Raw genomic sequence first — 21298 nt, 5'->3', positions numbered from 1 at the left:
TTTCTTTAGTCTAAAAAAATGCATTGTGGAAGGTTGTCATGTAAAAGTGATTTTGCATGGACTTACTTGCTGGCTATGAACCAAAGATGAATAGACTTAATGGAATTAGTCCTTTTATTGAAAAATGTATTCTAAAATGCTTTGCACTGCAAATTTGCTTTGGATCTCTTATGCTGTGATTGCATATTTATGAATATGGCCTTAATTGATTCCTTTTTTTTTCTTTTTCTCATTAATCTTTGGATTTTGTTCAGTGTTTGGCATATTTTTATGTGATGTTTACCAACTCTTTCTGTTAACTACCACAGGTTTACACCCTACGAGTGGTATAACCCCCACCCATGCAACCCTGACTCAGATGTGGTGGAAAACAATTTTACTTTACTTAATAGTTTCTGGTTTGGAGTTGGAGCTCTCATGCAGCAAGGTACAGCGGTTACCCTTCACTCCTGCACATATCCCACAGTTTGATGGAGGGCTGCTGTGCTGGTAAACTCCACCATTGGTAGCTATAGCAAAAACTTAAAAGCCTGATTTGGAAGGAAAGATATAATTACATATGTTTATGTACTGACAATTTAACGATGCACTTGGGGAGAATGACCATGGAACCCAACTGAAAAGAGCCCTTCGTTTGAAAATACTTGTCAAAGTATGTTATGTTACTTACCAAAACAGAATTAAGACTTCTCTGCAGATATTTAAGATGTTTGCCTCTTCTAAATGGATCCAATCTTTGATGCTCACAATTGGAGTTGATTCTAGAAATTGCCCAAAAGGCCCATTTGGCTGTGAAATTAATAGGATGCCTTTCATACTGTATGGTATTCACTGGGAGACTTGAAGTAATGCATTTTTGCCTCCATATGACATATACATTTATATAAAGTTTATGTTACTGTGAATCCTTTCAATACTGATCACACATTAAGCAAATTATAAGAATAGACAACATTTTAAAAAGCTTTGCTAATATAAAATATTGTTATAATCTGGAAAAAATATAAGCCATTTTTTTTTGTATTCATCTAGCTTTTTTGGCATATGTAGGAAGATATGCATACCAAAGTATATTGTACACAGGGTAAGGAAATCTAATTTCATCCATTAGAATAAGTTCTTTTTTTCATTTGGTGAATATAGCACATAAGATTTCTCACTACTGGACAGGTGTATACTTCAGAGTACTTTATGTTTAAATTTGGTGTTCTTAATAATCTTCTTTTTTTGGAGTTTACCAACATCCACAACAAACTGTGGGATGTCGTGTCTGCAAGTTACCACTACCTTGGATACATGACAGTCAGCCCCAACCAGACTCTGCTTGTCTTTGAAGAAGCATTAAAAAAGAAAACTAAAAACTCAAACATTTGTAAACTGCAGCAAATATTTCCATGTACAAACTTGTGGTACGTGTGGACTATAAGGGCAGCATCATTAACATGAAGCGTTTGAACAAGAGATGAATGGCTTTAACCTCTGCACCTGTTGGTATGCTCTTTTTTTGTTAACAAAAGCTGCTGAATCATAAAGCATTGTTTATTAAATTATAAGTTGTGATCATCAGACTTTCTCTTTTCTACAGAGATTGAGCAAAGTCTGGATCAGGATTGGCTGTCATGTCTGCCAAAACAAATAAAACAGACACTAGAGAGTCTTCAGCAAGTATTGTCACTCATTTGTAACATTTATTTCCCCACCATTCCTGATTTTTAAATCAAATGATTTTTTTCTTTGAACATGCAATATAATTAGAGATTAATTTATATAGAAAACAGAACAAGTTAAAATCCCCCGCTTACAAGCCGATATAACCACAGTGAAGTTGTTATTCTAAGCCAGAAAGCTTCTATGACTAATCCCAATTCTTTGGTAATAACTTCCTTGAATTCAATGCACCTTAGATTTTAGTAAGTATACCGTACTTACTCGAGTCAATATTCAGCATGCAAATTAATCAGTAGAGTTATAAATTCTAATGAATGCAGTCTTGTAAGAATCAATGATGAACCTGTTAAGAATAATAGGCACCATAATAGGTTCCATAATATACCATAAAAATTAGACACAGCAATTTTCTGCACATACCACAACTATGCACATACAGAATAGACAAATTTGTTTCATGTATTTAGCAGATAAATAGATGCCAAGAGAGTTGTATATAAAAAGTATCAGTCCTCTTTTCCCATAATATGAATTGGGAAGGATGCTCCCATAGCAATTGTAAAGATTAATTATATCTGATCATTCATTTTTCAAAGAAGTCTGCATTCTGCTCAAAATCAGGCATTTGTTTCTTTTGGATTTAATCAAAACCAGGGGAATATCATTCTGTCAGTCAACGGTATGGTTTCAGCTTTTCTGTGGTTGAAGTGATTGTTCTTGGTATCTTCTGATACCTTGTATGGTTGGCAACAAGCAGATGTCTAAATGAAATGCATTCTTTCTTTTCATACCAGCAATGGGTTTTCTTATAAATCAAAGGGAATTCAAAATTAGCAATAAAGAATGTAAGAAGTTCTCTCTGTGTAGAATATCTATCTTGAAAGCAGAAATCATATCATTTTAGCAAGTTGCAATGCTATAACGCAGTGAGCTATTGAATTGTTATTACAACTATTGTTATTACAGTAATATTGACAGAGCTCAGTTCGATTGATTGCCTTATATCAATACAATTTGCAGCCTTAAAACATACATAACACAAGATTTTATCTGAAATATTTAATTTGGAAATATTACTGGAAATGCAACAAAAATGTGAAGGATTTTTTATCTCCTTGATATAAGGGTTGCTTGGGTTTTTCTGCAATTGTTTATTGACAGATCAGAAATTATGCCCCATAGTCAGTTCAAAACTCCAGATGCAGCTTGAATGGTATTGTTTTATCTAAGTTATATGTTGCAGGGTAGTTTTCATTCTGTGTAACATGGGAATGAGGAACGAATAAAGGAAAGTTGAAAGACTATTAAAAGGTAGCAATGGCAGCTTCTGCAAACTAATTTGCTTATACTCTTACCTAAAATCCAATTTTTAAGATATAAATCTGAAAAATGTGTATCGAAATCCAGAGCCCAATTTCCAATTAAAATTTTGAATTCAAAAGACTTCCCAAATGATATAAACTCCCCCATTTTCATGCTTGAATCAGATTTTGTGCACCTAAAACAATATTTCAGTCTTGGAGCAGGATGTTTTGAGTTCCAATGATTTTGCATAATCCTAGTCTGCAGTAATATTAAGCCAGTATTCACTTTTAACAAAATAGACAAGGTCAAAGGACAATTAGGGAAGATTGCACCAGAACATTTTGGGAGATGCTTAAGTATTATCACTACTTATAATAAACTGAACATTTATTGGAAATATTCTGTTTCTGAGAATAAACAAATGACAAAGTTCTCCCCAAATGTATGTACAGAAGATTTCTCACTTGATATTATGGGATGGGAGGAGCAATATGAATATTTAGAATAAATGTCAATATTTCCCAGGATGAGGGAGAATAGTGCTTTAATAATTAAACAATATGCAATTATCCATTTACTTTCCTGACTTTGCTATATTTAATGTTGCCTAATTTTTCATATATTTTGAGAAATTCAGTAAAGGAAAAGTAATATATCCTCATATTATAGGCCATAATATTGAAAGTTCTTTCATGCTGATTCTGGTCCTATTTATTACAGCAACATCAATAACACTTACTTCCAAATAAGAATATCCATCATCATACTTCAGCTGTTTTACTTCAAAAAGCAATTAAGGGACATGTTAATCATTAAGGGAAAAAAATAAATGGCAGCTCTGATCCAAAGACATCTATTTGTTTGTCATCTAGCACTGCTTTCATCTTATGAAAAGTATTTGTTGACGTGTTACTCTACACATCTAAATTATAGCATCAAATCATTCTTGTTCTGTATTCCTAATGTAACGTGTTTCTGAAAGTAACATTCCATAGCGTGATCTTAAAATTTATTTTCATCCTATTGTAATACAATTGTTTTGATGGTGTCACGCAGGATCAGAGCTGATGCCAAAAGCTCTTTCCACCAGAATAGTAGGAGGAATATGGTGGTTTTTTACCTTAATTATAATATCATCCTACACTGCTAATTTGGCTGCCTTCTTAACGGTTGAGAGGATGGAGTCACCTATTGATTCAGCAGATGATTTAGCAAAACAAACTAGGATAGAATATGGAGCTGTTAGAGATGGATCAACCATGACTTTTTTCAAGGTAAGATGCTATGAAAACTTTTTGTTGGTGAAATGTTAAGATTTTTTAATACTGTGTTATATATTGACTAGTACGTCTGGACGATGAGAATAAATTATGCAGGTAAGTCAAAACTGGATAGACATATTGGATTTCTGATTGTTGGATCCTTCTGACTACAGGTATTTCCTCAAAATTATGTTGCTCAGTCTTCAAGGAAAATTCCAACTTTTTCCTTTGCCCCCCTGTAAATAGCCATGGCCAATATCAATTTGGGTTTTAAGCCATAGTTTGTGGGGGAAAGCCCAACAAAGGTTAAATAAGCTGTTTTCTAAAAATACATATCAATATGATGTTATATTTAAATTACATTTAGAGTACAGTTCTTTAAATTTATTATCTCAGTTAATTTTAATGTTTCTCGGTTTTCACAATATGAAATATACTTAGAAATATGCAGTCGCACCAAGAGTTTTCTCTATATTTATATTTCTCAGGACCTGGACCTAAAATCTGGAAGGTGCATATGTTTTGTATTTTTATATTAAGTAGAAAATTATCTTTCTTACAAAAAAGTCTCACTTAAGATCATGTTTCTTCCCATTAACAAATAATGCTAATAAAGTGTGTACTATATACATGTAATATTCTATTTAGTATGGTTTTAGTTTTAGACTGCATGCAAAGATCATTAAATTGGAAATAAGGAAAGACTGTGCTGAACTTTGGAAGACTACAGTCTGCCAGTGCATTGAGATTTGCATATGCAGACAGGGAGAAAAGGCTGGGTAAAATCAGTGTTTCGTTCAAATATGGAATTAAATGTGATTTCTAGAAAAAAAAAGGTTCAAATCTGAGTAGAGGATTGATTTTCATTTCATGGTCATAATGTTTCTGGTCAAAAACTACTCATATGTTACCATTACCTTGAGTAAAAGGAAGTTTTTAGCACACCTGCAAAGAGTTGGGGAGCTTGTAAATAGTCCAGCCACAGAGATACAGAATTCAATAATAATAAAGAAAGGTAGATTTTCAGAATTTAACATATCCCTACTAATCCATATTGTGCTTTATTGGGAAAGAAGTCGTCTCGCTGTCAAGTAGATTTTCAGAATTTAACATATCCCTACTAATCCGTATTGTGCTTTATTGGGAAAGAAGTCATCTCGCTGTCTTAGTTTTTTGCTTCTAGTTACTTATTTATCAGCAATGCTGTTCAGGAAAAAGACTCAGTTCTTGCCTTGTTATTTATCATTATTTAGTTACGGTAATTATCAAAATGCTCACTATGTTGTTCTCTGAGTATGTGTGCTTTGCTGATTTATGGTACTATGTGGCAATATGGTGACAGACATGCTTATTATAATATTCTGCCTGTATAAAAGGAACTTGATATTTAGGTCAACATTAACAATTAAACACCATAATAAAAGAAAGTACAGTAAACTCTACAACTAAGTGATAATTTAAAGATAATGTAAATGTTGATCATTCCAGTTGCAACTCTTTGCCTTGGGATCTGTCTTTCTTCACAACAAGATTTCAGATCGAAGTAGCTTATTTCTATTAATAAGTGATTTAAAGCTAATGTGAACAAATAGGAATATTCCTTCACATAATATGCTGTAAATGGAACTAGCTTGAAACATAGGCATCAACATAGGAATGTTGATATCATCCTAAAGGCTTTTCCTATGTATGCTTCTCAGTTCACTTTTATTTAATGTTTGAAAATTTGTAGAAAGGAACACATGTTTTTCCTATGCTTGACTAACTAGAGTATACTGTAGGCCGATTTCTAGCAATGAAAGAAAAAGTTTATATTTTATTATTCCAAACCCACATTTCAATTTCCTTCCTTCCTTCCTTCCTTCCTTCCTTCCTTCCTTCCTTCCTTCCTTCCTCCTTCCTTCCTTCGTCCCTCCCTCCCTCCTCCTCTTCCTCCCTCCCTTTCTTTCTTTCTTTCTTTCTTTCTTTCTTTCTTTCTTTCTTTCTTTCTTTCTTTCGTTAGGCTTGAACTTAACTACCAGACACTTGATGTGACACAGCAAGAAATGAAACGTTATTATCTCCTTGGATGAAGTTTGTTGTTGACATAACTAATAATTTCGCTCTATGAAACTATTTGACTCCCACATATATTTTGTATATATATTTTTTAAAAAAACATTAACAACAATCTATAAATATGCAGACTTAGCCTTAAAGATAATACAATTTACCATAGTCAAGCAGAGGAACCACTATTCTGTTATGCAATGGACTCCAAAATGCACATCCCCAAAAGGACATTAGAAGCCACATGAACAATCTATTGGCTGATGCAAATTCTTTGTATGTAAAGATGCTGTCCACAGAACTAAATTTAGCAAAAATCATTTAAAGACAACAGGATTCTTTTTTCCTGAGGTCCAAATCAAAGGTAGTGTCATCTTGGAATGCTTAGCAATTAACACAGATGAAGAGTACTGATTTCTACTGATTATAATTTCTTTCCTTAGAAATCCAAAATATCAACATATGAGAAAATGTGGGCATTTATGAGCAGCAGGCAACTGACAGCTCTGGTGAAGAACAATGATATAGGCATCCAGCGGGTACTCACTACTGATTATGCTCTGCTGATGGAATCAACCAGTATAGAATATGTCACGCAGAGAAACTGCAATCTCACCCAGATTGGGGGACTCATTGATTCAAAAGGTTATGGTGTAGGAACTCCCATTGGTAAGAAATGTGATACATATATAATTATTGGTAGATAGCTGATGTAAGCACTTTGGAATACTTCGTAATACTTCATAATACTTCGTAATATAAAATATTCTAATATTTTATTTAACACGTAATATTCTATTTAACATGATGTCAACAAAAGTTTTGCTGGTTGAGAAGCAGGAAAAATTATATTATGTCCTATAAATAAATGCAGATAGTTCACACACAGTATTATGCTACCTCCTGACTTGTTTTAATCAATTTAATCCAAAGAGTTTAAAGCATCATCATTGCTGCTATTTTTAATCTCTGACTCTTTAAAATCATTAAAGTATACTTCATTTTTTTCTTTATTTTAAGGAAGTATAAAAGACAAGCAAAGGTACACAACAGTAACAGTGGTAAACTAAATAAACCATACAACTAAAAATGATTTTTGAAAAGAAAACTGTAAAAAAGAAAAAGAACATTTTATATTGAACTTGTAGCCACTGGTTTACAAGATGTATATTATAATGAAAATATTATTGTAAAATATCATAAAATCTACATATGCCAAACATCAACTTATTGCTTCATCTTTTCAGTAATAGAAAATAATGCCTTTTGAAGGACAGATAAATCACATATTTCCAAATGCCAAACCTCAATATCTTGAATATTATCCAAATTCTCAATATATTTTTTGTATCTCCAAGAGATAAATGGTTTTTAAAAAATATTTTTAATTGAAAAAAAATTAAGTAATAATAATAAAACACTGTACAAACTAAATTCAGAAAGAAAAAGAAAATACAACATGCAATAAAAGAAAGGAAAAAGAAGAAGAGGAAAAAAGAAAAAATAGAAAAAATATTTAAAGAAGTGAGTTTGATCTTCACTACAAGTGCAAATAAACTTAGTGATTCTTTTTCCTCCCACCTACCCAATAAGGGCATATGCAAATATCTCTTTTCCCTATACCTTTTATACTAATACTCTTTATTAACCTTTATAATAAATTTTATACTAACTGTAATCATTATAATTTCCAATAGAATAGAATAGAATAGAATAGAATAGAATAGAATAGAATAGAATAGAATAGAATAGAATATTCTTTATTGCCCAAGTATGATTGGACACACAAGGAATATGTCCCTGGTGCATAAACTTTCAATGTACATACAAACAACAAAATAATATAATAATGATACCAATAGTAAAAGGTTAAAGGAAAAATGAGAAGATTAATAGTAATACAGCCCTACTACATGGCTAAATATCTTTAGACATAAGACAGTGCTGCAGAAATTAGATGTCCAACAAAGTGATGGCACTAGGGAAAAAGTGTTCCTATGCCTAGTTGTTTTGTCATGCAATCCCCTAGAGTAACGTTCTGAGTGGAGGAGTTGAAACAGTTTATGTTGGAGGGATATGGAGGGTCTGTAGGGTCTCAGCCCTCTTTCTGGCTCATGCAGTATGCAGGTCCTCAATGGAAGGCAGGCTGATTACAATTTGTTTTTTCCTGCAGTCCTAACTACCTGTTCAAGACTGTACATGTCCTATTTGATTGCTATACCAAACCAGACAGTTAAAAAAGTACAGATGACCGATTCAATGATATCCATGCACATCAACATTTCAGTCATGGTGTCAGCAAAAACTCCTTAAAAGATTCCCAGTGTTTTATAAAGACTAATATTTTTGCATTGGGTGAAGTTTCTTTTAGTTTTTGATCCTATAAATCTTTCAGAACAATCGCTTTCACACGTTTTGGAAATAAACTCTCAGGCCCCAGGAACCAAGAACAATTTATGGAATTACTTTTCAGCAGTTCCCTTTATTATTCCTCATCTGTAAACAGAAATATTGCCAACTAACCCAACTACTTTTATCACTATAGATATACACTAAGAATTGCTAGGGAAGAACCTGCTTAACTCTCTTTCTCCCAAAGTATCTAACCTTAGCTGCAACTTTGTCCTCTGGAACAGGGGTCTCCAACCTTGGCAATTTTAAGATTTGTGGACTTCAACTCCCAGAGTTCCTAAGTCCACAGGTCTTAAAATAGCCAAGGTTGGAGACCCCTGCTCTGGAATGCAGCCCTCACCTGCCTGGAAATCCAGACTACATTCTACCACATCAATTTTTCCAAAGAAGTAGACATCATTGCTGACATTGGAGTTGCTATAGTTCTGTCCCCATAATTCAAATATCTCCTGAAACATTTCAAATGTCATATCATTTTTTGTCATTTTTGTCCCAATGCTGACGAGAAACAAAAGACAAGCCTCTTTTTTCTTTTATGCCTGAATACTTAGCCCCTCTAGTGTCCAAAATATGAAATCATAAAATCTCAAATTTGACTTTATCTCAAACATCTGTTTTTACTTAAAACAGACAAATAATTTAATTCCCACAAAGGTACTATTTATTTATATAATTATAATTTGAATTAATTATTGCCAAAATCTTTTAGCAAAAATCCTAAAATTCCAAATTCATCTGATTGCTTAATTTTTTTTATAACTTTCTTAATCTTACTCAGCTTTTTGCCATTTAATTCAAATACTTTAAATTTTTAAACTTATACTTTTTCTTTTTTTCTAAATGAAGGTAAACTCACCAAAATTGTCATTTTAAAGTTCTCTACTAGCCTTAAAATAGTTATATGTAATTTCCAAAAGTGATTAGAAAGTGAGGTTAGCGAACTCAGTGTCCTTAAAAAGGCTCTTCTGTGCTTGAGACCGTGATGGTTCTCCTTGGTCTCCTAGTGCTCAAACCCACAGAAAATGCCTGTCCTGCAGTTGCCTTGTGAGAAACAGTCATCCAGAATACCAATGGATGATCTTCCATCCTCTCCTTAAGCAGGGAAGTACTATGGGATGGTCTACTTACTGGTATTTTGGTCAAGACCATGAGATTGTATCTGCTTATTCAGAAATTTATTTATTTATTTTATTTATTTTATTTGATTTTTATACCGCCCTTCTCCCGAAGGACTCAGGGCGGTGTACAGGCATAATAAAACCGACATTACAATATATAAGTTTAAAATACGATTTAAAAAACTTATTTTAAATTAGCCCAATGATTAAAATTTCCCATACTAGAAACCCCGTTTAAAATAAATAAATTTAAACATTAAAATCCCAATTTAAGCCAGCCCCGCGCGGATAAAAAGATGAGTCTTGAGTTCGCGACGAAATGTCCGAAGGTCGGGTATTTGGCGTAAACCCGGGGAAGCCTGCTCCAGAGTGTGGAGCCCCACAGAGAAGGCCCTTCCTGGGGCCGCCAGCCGACATTGTTTGGCGGACGGCACCCTGAGAAGTCCCTCTCTATGGGAGCGTACGGGTCGGTGGGAGGCGTGTGGTAACAGCAGGCGGTCCCGTAAGTACCCAGGTCCTAAGCCATGGAGCGATTTAAAGGTCATAACCAACACCTTAAAGTGCACCCGAAGGCCACAGGCAGCCAGTGCAGTCTGCGCAGGAGCGGTGTTACATGGGAGCTACGCAGAGCTCCTCTATAACCAGCGCAGCTGCATTCTGACTAACTGAAGCCTCCGAGCGCACTTCAATGGAGCCCCATGTAGAGAGCATTACAGTAATCCAAGCGAGAGGTAACGAGCGCATGAGTGACTGTGCATAAGGCATCCCGATCAAGGAAGGGGCGCAACTGCCGAACCAGGCGAACCTGGTGGAAGGCCCTCCTGGAGACGGCCGTCAAATGGTCTTCAAACGACAGCCGATCATCCAGGAGGACACCCAAGTTGCGCACCCTATCCTTTGGGGCCAGTAACTCGCCTCCAACAGCCAGCCGCGGCTGCAGCTGACTGAATCGGGGTGCCGGCATCCACAGCCACTCCGTCTTGGAGGGATTAAGCTTGAGCCTGTTTCTCCCCATCCAGACCCGTACAGCTTCCAAACACCGGGACAGCACTTCGACAACTTCATTGGGGTGGTCCGGGGTGGAAAAGTACAGCTGGGTGTCGTCAGCGTACTGCTGGTATCTCACCCCGAAACCACTGATGATCTCACCCAACGGCTTCATGTAGATGTTGAACAGCAGGGGCGAGAGAATCGACCCCTGTGGGACCCCACAAGTGAGGCCCCTCGCGGTCGACCTCTGCCCCCCTGTCAACACCGTCTGCGACCGGTCAGAGAGATAGGAGGAGAACCACCGATATACGGTGCCTCCCACTCCCAATCCCCCCAACCGGCGCAGCAGGATACCATGATCGATGGTATCGAACGCCGCTGAGAGGTCTAATAGGACCAGGGCAGAGGAATATCCCCTGTCCCTGGCCCTCCAGAGATCATCCACCAATGCGACCAAAGCTGTCTCCGTGCTGTATCCGGGTCGGAAGCCGGACTGGAACGGGTCTAGATAGACATCTTCATCCAGGTGTTGGGGCAGCTGTCGCGCCACGGCACTCTCTACAACCTTCGCAACAAAGCGAAGGTTGGAGACTGGACGATAATTACCCAAAATAGCTGGGTCCAAAGAGGGCTTCTTAAGGAGGGGTCTCACCACCGCCTCTTTCAAGGCGGCAGGGAAAACCCCGTCCAACAAAGAAGCGTTGATAATCCTCTGGAGCCAGCCTCGTGTCACCGCCTGAGTGGCCAGTACCAGCCAGGAGGGACATGGGTCCAGTAAACATGTCGTGCCGTGAAGCCTCCCCAACAACCTGTCCACGTCCTCGGGAGCCACAGGGTCAAACTCATCCCAAATGTGCTCAACAAGACGTGCCTCCTCTCCCTCGCTTGGATCATCCCAAATTCGGTCCAGACCGTCCCTCAGCTGAGCGATTTTATCGTATAGATAACCACTAAACTCCTCGGCTCGTCCCTGCAAAGGGTCATCCCGCACCTCCTGATGTAGGAGAGAGCGGGTCACCCGAAACAGGGCGGCCGGGCGGTTATCTGCCGACGCAATGAGGGTGGAGGCGTAGGAGCGCCTCGCTTCCCTCATTGCCACTAGGTAGGTCCTAGAATAGGTCCTAACTAGTGTCCGATCAACTTCGGAGCGACTGGACCTCCAGGTGCTCTCTAGGCGTCTTCTCCAGCGTTTCATCTCCCTCAGCCCCTCGGAGAACCAAGGGGCCGGACGAGATCTACGCCGGGTCAGAGGCCGCAAAGGCGCGACACGGTCCAGGGCCCCGGCCGCGGCCCGCTCCCAGGCCACGACCAGTTCCTCAGTCGTGCCGTGGGCCAGATCCTCAGGGAATGGCCCAAGCTCCGTCTGGAACCTCTCAGGGTCCATCAGGCGCCTGGGACGGAACCACCGTATAGGTTCCGTCTCCCTGCGGTGGTGAATGGCGGTTCGGAAGTCTAGGCGAAGGAGAAATGATCCGACCATGACATTGGTTCTGTTACTAAATCGCCTAATACCAGATCATTTAACCACTGTCCAGAGATATAAATCAGATCCAGCATGCCTCCCCATGTGCGAGGGGCCATCATTTACTCGAATCAGGTCCAAGGCCGTCATGGAAGTTTGAACCGCCGAGCTGCCGTCGATGACAAGCCAACTGATGGCAAGTTGAAATCCCCCATGACTATAAGTCTGGGGGTCTCAACCGCCACAGCAGCCAGTACCTCCAACAGCTCGGGCAGGGCTGTGGTCACGCAGCAAGGAGCCAGGTACGCGATCAACAAGCCCAACTGATTCCTATGGCCCCACCTCACATAGAGGGATTCACAGCCGGCAATCTGAGGAACAGTGGCCTCCCTCGGCTCTAGATCTTCCTTAATAACAACCGCCACCCCCCCACCCCTACCTTGGGCCCTCGGCTGATGAAATGCTCGGGAACCTCGGGGGGACAACTCAACAAGGCACCCTCCGGCCCAACTAGGTCTCCGTAATGCCCATAAGGTCCGCGGACTTCTGAATAAGATCGCAGATCAGGGGAGCTTTATTAGCCACGGACCGGGCATTACATAACATCAACCGAAGATCCAAGCTCTGAGGGTCATGGCCTCCTGAGGAACGGGTAGGAACTGAGGGGCCGGAGCACGTGATCGCCTTCAAACATCGAACACGTGCTCCCAGGTCTCGATACGCCCCCCCCCCCTCCGCCATATCTGCCTCTCCCACTAACCACACAGATGGAACCACAATTGTCATCTGGAACATCACCCTCCCCCGAAACCTTCGGACCTATTAACACTCCGCCGCAAACACGCGCAGTGACTGGCCCCACCCTCGGCGGGCCACCCCCCACACCCGCCTTTCCTCCCCTTAAAATTCCCTTAAAATCCCCGATAAAAACGACTAAAAGAGTTCATTAAAAATCCCCTAAGCCTCCTAGATTTCGCATGCCATCTCTCAGGGTTCCAAAACCCGTCCTCAAGATGTGCCCTCGATAATGTGGAGGGCCAGACCTGCGAGAGAGGGGAGTCTCGCAGGGCAAGAAGGTCCGCGGTTGAAAATCTTCGCATAAGTAAATAAAAGTACAAAACGGTCAGCAGTCCATCCAGGCCGGTCAAAATGTCAAGGTGTTATTGTAGCACGGTTATTATAGCAAGGTTAGGCTCCCTGGCTGGCGAGATGAACCGTGGACTTCCAGGGCTCCATGGGGCCGTTATTCTGCCCTCAAACCCAAACGGTCCCACTTGCCCCAGGTACAGATGACTAGCCATTCTCCATCAAGTCAGTCAATTGGTGTTAAAGTCAATATGGGCCTTGATGTCAGGGACTCCATACCCAGTTGCTCCGACACTCCAGGCCTGATTGAACAGTCCTAGGCCGAGCTGCCGAGGGTCTAAAAGAGGGCCAGCCACACCTCCGAATCCTCCTCCGAGGGGCGAAACCCTCCAGATGGCAACATCTGACCCTCCGCCACTACCATTCAGCGATCGATCTTCTCGTCTCTCCTCCTCCCTGGCATTGATGGAAAGACCGCTCAGGCATTGATCGAAACCCTCAGATGGCAACATCTGACCCTCCGCCACTACCACTCAGCGATCGATCTTCTCGCCTCCTCCTCCCTGGCATTGATGGAAAGACCGTTCTCAGGCATTGATCGAAACCCTCAGTCCCTGGAGTGGGGCCACCGCCGCCGCTGCCATGGCCGCCGATACCCGGAAGCCAAGCGCGGTCGCCGTGGCCATCACCCCAGCCAGAGGCCCAGCAAGGCCCCGACAGAAGTCCGAAGGATAAGCCGAGGAAAACGCCAGGCTCCAAGGGAGAGAAGTCCAGCCAAGTCCCATCCAGCACTGTTGGAAAAAAGGCCCCTAGCCCCTGGGGGGGGCCGCCGCCGCCGCCACCGCCGCCAGACCCAAAGGCCCGCAGCGCCCGCCACGGCCACGGCCACCGCCCCAAGGAAGGTGGGGAGATGCCGAGGGAGCTGCCGGCCCCCCGAGGGGGCCACTGAGCCACCGCAAGGCCGCCGCAGGACCGCAGAGCCGCCATTGGGCCGTCACTGGGCCGCCGATCTTTCCGCAGGCCCAGGCAGACCGTAGCCAAAAAACGCCGGGGCTAAACCGCCATAAAGGACGCTAAGGGCAGAGTCGCCGGGGCAGAGCCGCCGAGTCAGGGCAGAGCCGCCACCGAGAAACGTCAGAAGAGCCACCAGGGGAGCCGCCAAGCCGCTGGGCCTACCGCCAAACAACCACCGCCCCGGGGAGACGCTGAGGAAAATCGTCGAGCCTGTCGCCGAGCCTATCAGCTGTTCCGAGGCTCGCGGCTCGGCGGGCCTCAGCCCAAACGCCTCCTCTGATGTTCCGCCGGGAGGGTCTGGGGCCGGAGGGCTAAGAAAGACCCCCCTCTCGGTCCCAGACCCCCTGGAAAAGCCGCGGACCGCACCGCGAAGATCGTCACCGCGCCATCTTGATGTACTACTTCACCATTCTTCAGATAATAGTCAAATCCTCCAATAGAGAAAATCTGATGTTCTTGCTTTGAATCCATCCTTAGGGAGTCTAATACAATCTAAATATATATATTTATTAATCAGTTTTAATCTCAAATTCATCAGTACTGTTTAAACTTTTTTAAGAACACGAAATCATTTATGGGGTATTGGTGGAGATTCCAATTCTGTGATCCATGCTTGATCTACTCCAGTACTTTAAAAATATCCTCAAACTTTTAATAATGATATATTGAGAATATGTTCAGTCATGGATCTCAGGTGCCTTTGAAGTGGCCAAAGCATCTGGCCCAAACTGAGCGATTAAAACTTGCTTAAACTGGGAATATTGGCACTGTTGTGAACTACAAAAGACCAAATTCAAATCTTTAAAGTAATAATTACACAGTAATTGATTTAAAGTCACAATCTGTTTGTGAGGAAACATTTTTTTAACCAGTCTCTCTGGAGAAGAAATAACTAATATTGTTTTTGTAAGATTCTTAGATAAAGATCAAATTTTGAAATATCTAACTGGCTATCTTATGTTTTACTTCTGCATAAAGTAGCTTTGTAATTAGATTACAAATCTGATTGGTAAATGAACCAAATGTTATAAAATACCAAGATAAGACTTTCACTATTCCAAAGGGAAGCAATTCAATACTATACTTATTCAATACTATAACCTTGAAGTATTTTACTGCTTGCAGCCCTGAATCAGTGTTGAGTTGGGTGAATTTATAATCTTAAATTAAAAACAAACAAACAAATAAACAAAAAAATGTGTGCAGGGAGGATTGCACCTGTGTGACTGTTTTTAACGTGGTCCTATATAGCCTGACATATTCAATTTTGTTTTACTGCTTTTCCTTTCCTTCAGGCTCTCCTTATAGAGACAAAATCACCATTGCCGTTCTCCAGTTACAAGAGGAAGGAAAGTTGCACATGATGAAGGAAAAGTGGTGGCGAGGCAATGGCTGCCCAGAAGAGGACAGTAAAGAAGCTAGTGCCCTCGGCGTGGAAAACATTGGGGGCATTTTCATAGTGCTTGCGGCAGGACTAGTTCTTTCTGTGTTTGTAGCTATTGGAGAATTTGTTTACAAATCAAGGAAAAATAGTGACATTGAACAGGTAAGTCCAGCTGAGTTCAGTCTGGGAGGTACCTTCACATAAAAGAATGGGATCCAACCAAGCACACAAAACCCACTTTTGCCTTATTATTGAGTTCCAGTAGAACTGCCTTCTGCTGATCTGGCCTAAAGCCTTTTGTACTAAGAAGATAACCAAAATAACTAATAATGAACCACTTGTGTCTTTTTATAAGCCACTCTGCCCAACATCAGTCTTTTCCCAATGATCAGCCCTATACAATAGGTTCCTGCTAGTGCTATGGGCACTTCTATAAGGCTACAACTGTCAGCAAAGTCAATGTGTCATTGCTTCATCACCATTATAACAATACTGTTAATCTCAATAAGCCTGTCTAGTGCAATGAAAGAAATGCAGAGTTCATGCTTTTTGTCTGCAGGAGAGCATACTGGGTAGTAATTAAGGGGCAGCTGAAAAGAAGTTATAGAATTTCAAGAGTCAAAGTGAGGATTGATTTATTTTATTTATTTATTTTGTCACAACAATATATATAAGTATCCTACAAAAAGATTATATAGTATATAAACATATATTAGCGTAAATATTAGGAGGTATAAGCATATATGTGTGTGTGTGTGTGTGTGTGTGTGTGTGTTTTCTGAGGTTTTCGCGGGTGTTTGTATGTAGGTCTTTGGTTATTCGGGTTTTCTCCCACGTAAAATTGGAAGTATCTTGGCGACGTTTCGACGAAGTCTCATTCGTCATGAAGCCTGAAGATGACGAATGAGACTTCATCGAAACGTCGCCAAGACACTTCCAATTTTACGCGGGAGAAAACCCGAATAACCAAAAACCTACATATATATATATATGTATGTATGTATGTATGTATGTATGTATGTATGTATGTATGTATGTATGAAGAAGAAAAGAAAAACAATAGGACAGGAACGGTAGGCACGTTTGTGCTCTTATGCACGCCCCTTATGATCCTCTTAGGAATGGGGTGAGGTCAACAGTAGAAAGTTTTTGGTTAAAGCTTTTAGGATTACGGGGCATTTTTCAGCCTTCACTGCTTAAATCTTTTGGCATTATCTGAGAAAGGGAATGAAACTCTGGTATTTCAACAAAGGATTCCAAGACTTGCTGTTGAACAAATGACCCTGCTAAGTATAAAAAGACACAAGCATCATCCTTACCAATATTCCCCAAACCACTCCTGGTGCAAGCAAAAGTATAATTTAAATAGATGACACATAAGAATGATGCCCCCAATGAGCAATTTCCTTTAACACTGGAGTTGCAATTTAAGTTGGAAGAGAGACATATCAGGAGACTGATCTGAAGATGTACAGTCTTCACTTGTTGTCCAAGTGATTGATGTTAGGAGGGTGAGGGTTGCAAAGAATGAACATCTTCGTTCATTAGAATGGTGGAGTGGAAAAATAACTGTGTGAGAGAATATTCAGGGAATATATAATATATATAATTTAATAAAATAATATAAAGGGTACTACAATATATGATAATATGGGCCCCTATGTGCATATTTGCATGAAGATGAATTAGTATGTGTGAGTATAGCCCCATTTCATGTAACAGCCCCATTTGGCCAAACCATGCTAGAAAACACCATAATTTACAGCAGGGTACATACTGTAATGTGCAACATCTCTTTGCAATCCTTAAATCCCATTTGGCTCTTTTTATTATTTTTGAGGTGAAAAGTTAAGAGGCAAACTGATTACCTTAACCTTTGCAAAGGATTAAGTATCCCTTAATCCTCCTCTTCCTCACCTCCAGGAAAAAATATTCTACTTTTTTGAAGATCTGACCCTCAACATGCAAAGCCTGGGGTTGCCCTCAAAATTTTCCATATAAATACTTGTTATCATTGCAGCGATCTCTTATTTTTATGCTTATATGTTAGGATTGGTTTGGATCTCTGCTACAAAACAGGGGTGAAATCCTACCGGTTCAGACTGGTTCGGGCAAACCGCTAGGGATTATGGGCATCAGTTCGCCGAACCGGTAGTAATTACCCTTCCTTGGTCCCACCCACACCCGGCCGGTCACCGCTCACCTCTTCCGGCCACTCAATATTCCACAGAATTCAAAGTTAAATGCAGCAAAGAGAATGCTAACTTTTATCTCTCCATTCAGAATGGAGCTGCTGCAGCCTGTGTCCTTACGGTAGTCCCCAGGAGGGAGGGGGCCAGGAGGGAACCATAAAGGGAGCATTCTGAACGAAGGGAGAAAAGTTAGCATTCTCTCTGCCACAGAATTCAGTGTTAAATGCAGCAGAGAGAATGCTAACTTTTCTTCCTCCATTCAGAACGGAGCTTCTGCAACCTGTCCTTTTTAAGGTAGTCCCCAGGAGGGAGTGGGGGAGCACCTGGAATGGAACCATTTTTGTGAAAGGCAGGAAAATGGGGAAGGGAATTTTCCTGCCTGTCATCCATTCCTCAATCTCAGCACAAACTGAGGGAAGGATGATAGGCAGGAATATTCTCCTCCCCATATTCCTACCATTCGTGACAAAGAGTGGCTGGGAGGGGAGGGGCTGGTGAGGAGCCCCTCTATGTGAGTGATGTCAAGTTGGCATGCCCACCCAGTCACATGACCTCTCCCCAACAAGCCACACCCACAGAACCAGTAGGGGATTTTTTTTAATTTCACCCCTGCTACAAAATTACTGTATATGAGGTACAAGAATGTTACCTTCTTAATGGTCTAAAGCAGACAGAGATCAACATTAAAGCAAAGTTGACTCAAATATTGTGTATATATATTCCTGAAAAAATGGATTGATTCTTGTCAGCCAATAAAATAATAAGAAATTCAAATTCTTTTCTTCAATCAAGTTTTAATAAAAGAGATGACAAATATGAAGGTAATTGCTAATTTTTAATATATTAACAGATTTTAGATAATACAGTAAAATCTGAATATGTATCCTAGAAAAGTTATATATTATTAGATACGTTTCACAAATTTCATGTTTTGTAAGTTTTGGTATCATTCTCTTTAAAATTTTGTTACATTAGTTAATATTCTTATTTTTTCTTTTTCTTCCATCTTTTCCTTTCTGCATGCAACAAGGCCTTTTGTTTCTTTTACGGACAACAGTGTAAACAAACTCATCCATCCAACTCCACTTCTGGAACTACCTTATCTACAGAGTTAGACTGTGGCAAATTAATTCGGGAAGAACAAGGGATTCGAACACAACCCTCAATCCATACTGTATAGTTACCATAAAGGAAAGGTGTGTTTAGCTAAGACCAAATTCTGTCCACAATATACATTAAGGGGAAGAAACTCTGAGGTCAAAATAACCTTTTTCATGTACCCAGGGATGTTTGGGGTTGGTATTTCCAATAGAAGCCTAGCATGTGAAATAGCATAGGAAAAAGAAATGAAACAGGTAATACTTCAGCCTATTTGAGAAAATGTAGGTAAATGTCTTTCATTGTCCATACTATAGTAGTGGCCAAAATTGTGGAAACCTTTTGGAAAAAGTGTATTTTTTCAAACTAGCTAATAACACCACTTTTTTGGGGGAGCAGTACCATAAAATTATATATCAATGGAAAGATAATTTAATCAAGAATGTAATGCAATAAGTTTTATGAATGATTTGCTATTAAAATAGCAGTTACAGTATAAAGAAGAAAAGTGAATCATGTAGAAAAAATGAGATTACAAAAATTATCACCATAGAAAAGATGAAATATACAAACATTATCACATCAGTTAATACTTGGTTGGGTAACCTATAGCATGAATTACAGCCTTACAACGTCTTCCCATGGAGTGAATCGAGTCTTTTATTTCTGCAGCTGTTATCATGTGAAACCAAGATTGAATGATTGCTTCTATTAACTGGGTTTTATTGCTGGGTCACTTCTGACTAACAAGTTTCTTTAGTTGGCTCCATAGATTTTCAATTGGGTTAAGATCTGGGCTATTCCCCAAAAAGTGGTGTTATTAGGCAACAAACCTCAAAAATACACTTTTCCCAAAAGATATCCACAATTCTGTCCACAATATACATTAAGGGGAAGAAACTCTGAGGTCAAAATAACCTTTTTCATGTACCCAGGGATGTTTGGGGTTGGTATTTCCAATAGAAGCCTAGCATGTGAAATAGCATAGGAAAAAGAAATGAAACAGGTAATACTTCAGCCTATTTGAGAAAATGTAGGTAAATGTCTTTCATTGTCCATATTATAGTAGTGGCCAAAACTGTGGAAACCTTTTGGAAAAAGTGTATTTTTTAAAACTAGCTAATAACACCACTTTTTTGGGGGAGCAGTACAATAAAATTATATATCAATGGAAAGATAATTTAATCAAGAATGTAATGCAATAAGTTTTATGAATGATTTGCTATTAAAATAGCAGTTACAGTATAAAGAAGAAAAGTGAATCATGTAGAAAAAATGAGATTACAAAAATTATCACCATAGAAAAGATGAAATATACAAACATTATCACATCAGTTAATACTTAGCTGGGTAACCTTTAGCATGAATTACAGCCTTACAACGTCTTCCCATGGAGTGAACCAAGTCTTTTACTTCTGCAGCTGTTATCATGTGAAACCAAGATTGAATGATTGCTTCTATTAACTGGGTTTTATTGCTGGGTCACTTCTAACTAACAAGTTTCTTTAGTTGGCTCCATAGATTTTCAGTTGGGTTAAGGTCTGGGCTATTCCCCAAAAAGTGGTGTTATTAGGCATAAAACCTCAAAAATACACTTTTCCCAAAAGATTTCCACAATTCTGGCCACAACTGTATAGTAGAACATTATGAATATAATATGACAATGCTGTTTTCTTTTCTAGAATAGCAGACCAGTGATGTGTGCAGGATTGGGATAAGGGAACAATTATAAAAAGAAATAAATATAACAGTTGTGACAATGTGATCAAAGTCCCATCCCTCTGTGCACTGATATAATTATTAAAAATGGTGGGGCTTTGATTGTGCTGCAGCAACCATCATCCTGTACTTCTGTACGGATATAGTAGTTAGGTATTGCATTGAAATGTCAAATTACTCCTCAAATTATAAGTTCTGTACAGAACAAGTGTGTGTGAGCGTGGCTATTTTGAAACTCTCTGAATTTATACGGCCAATAACGATCAGATAGAATCTTCATCACGATCAGATAGAATCTTCATCTGTAATGCAGTGCATGGGCCTTATCATTTATTTAACCATGTGGAGAGAAATACGAATCTTGTTCCATTGCTCCATTGGGAATGCTCATTCGTGCTGGCCCTGCATGACTTAGAGCAATTAACAGTTACATATCTTGCTGCTTGCATCTGTATTTCCATTGGGATCGGTAACTACTATGGATTATTTTTGTACGATTCATCTTTTTTTAGATATGAATAATTTGCCTTCATTTTACT

The 21298-nt window shown here is 39.7% G+C and overlaps 1 protein-coding gene across 1 annotated transcript in view; it reads left to right on the top strand.

The window, feature by feature from the left end:
- GRIK1 (glutamate ionotropic receptor kainate type subunit 1) overlaps positions 1–21298 on the top strand; it is a 181260-nt gene that overhangs the window by 154385 nt on the left and 5577 nt on the right. The window contains exons 12-15 of the mRNA XM_058184958.1: positions 309–427; positions 4030–4247; positions 6728–6953; positions 15662–15912. Of these exons, the coding sequence (XP_058040941.1) occupies positions 309–427; positions 4030–4247; positions 6728–6953; positions 15662–15912 (814 nt within the window). The remainder of the gene's footprint in view (positions 1–308; positions 428–4029; positions 4248–6727; positions 6954–15661; positions 15913–21298) is intronic.

This window comes from Ahaetulla prasina, chromosome 5, assembly GCF_028640845.1.
Source record: "Ahaetulla prasina isolate Xishuangbanna chromosome 5, ASM2864084v1, whole genome shotgun sequence".
Classification (NCBI taxonomy): domain Eukaryota; kingdom Metazoa; phylum Chordata; class Lepidosauria; order Squamata; family Colubridae; genus Ahaetulla; species Ahaetulla prasina.
The sequence above is the reverse complement of the archived record's forward strand: the minus strand, read 5'-3'. Positions and strand labels throughout refer to the sequence as shown.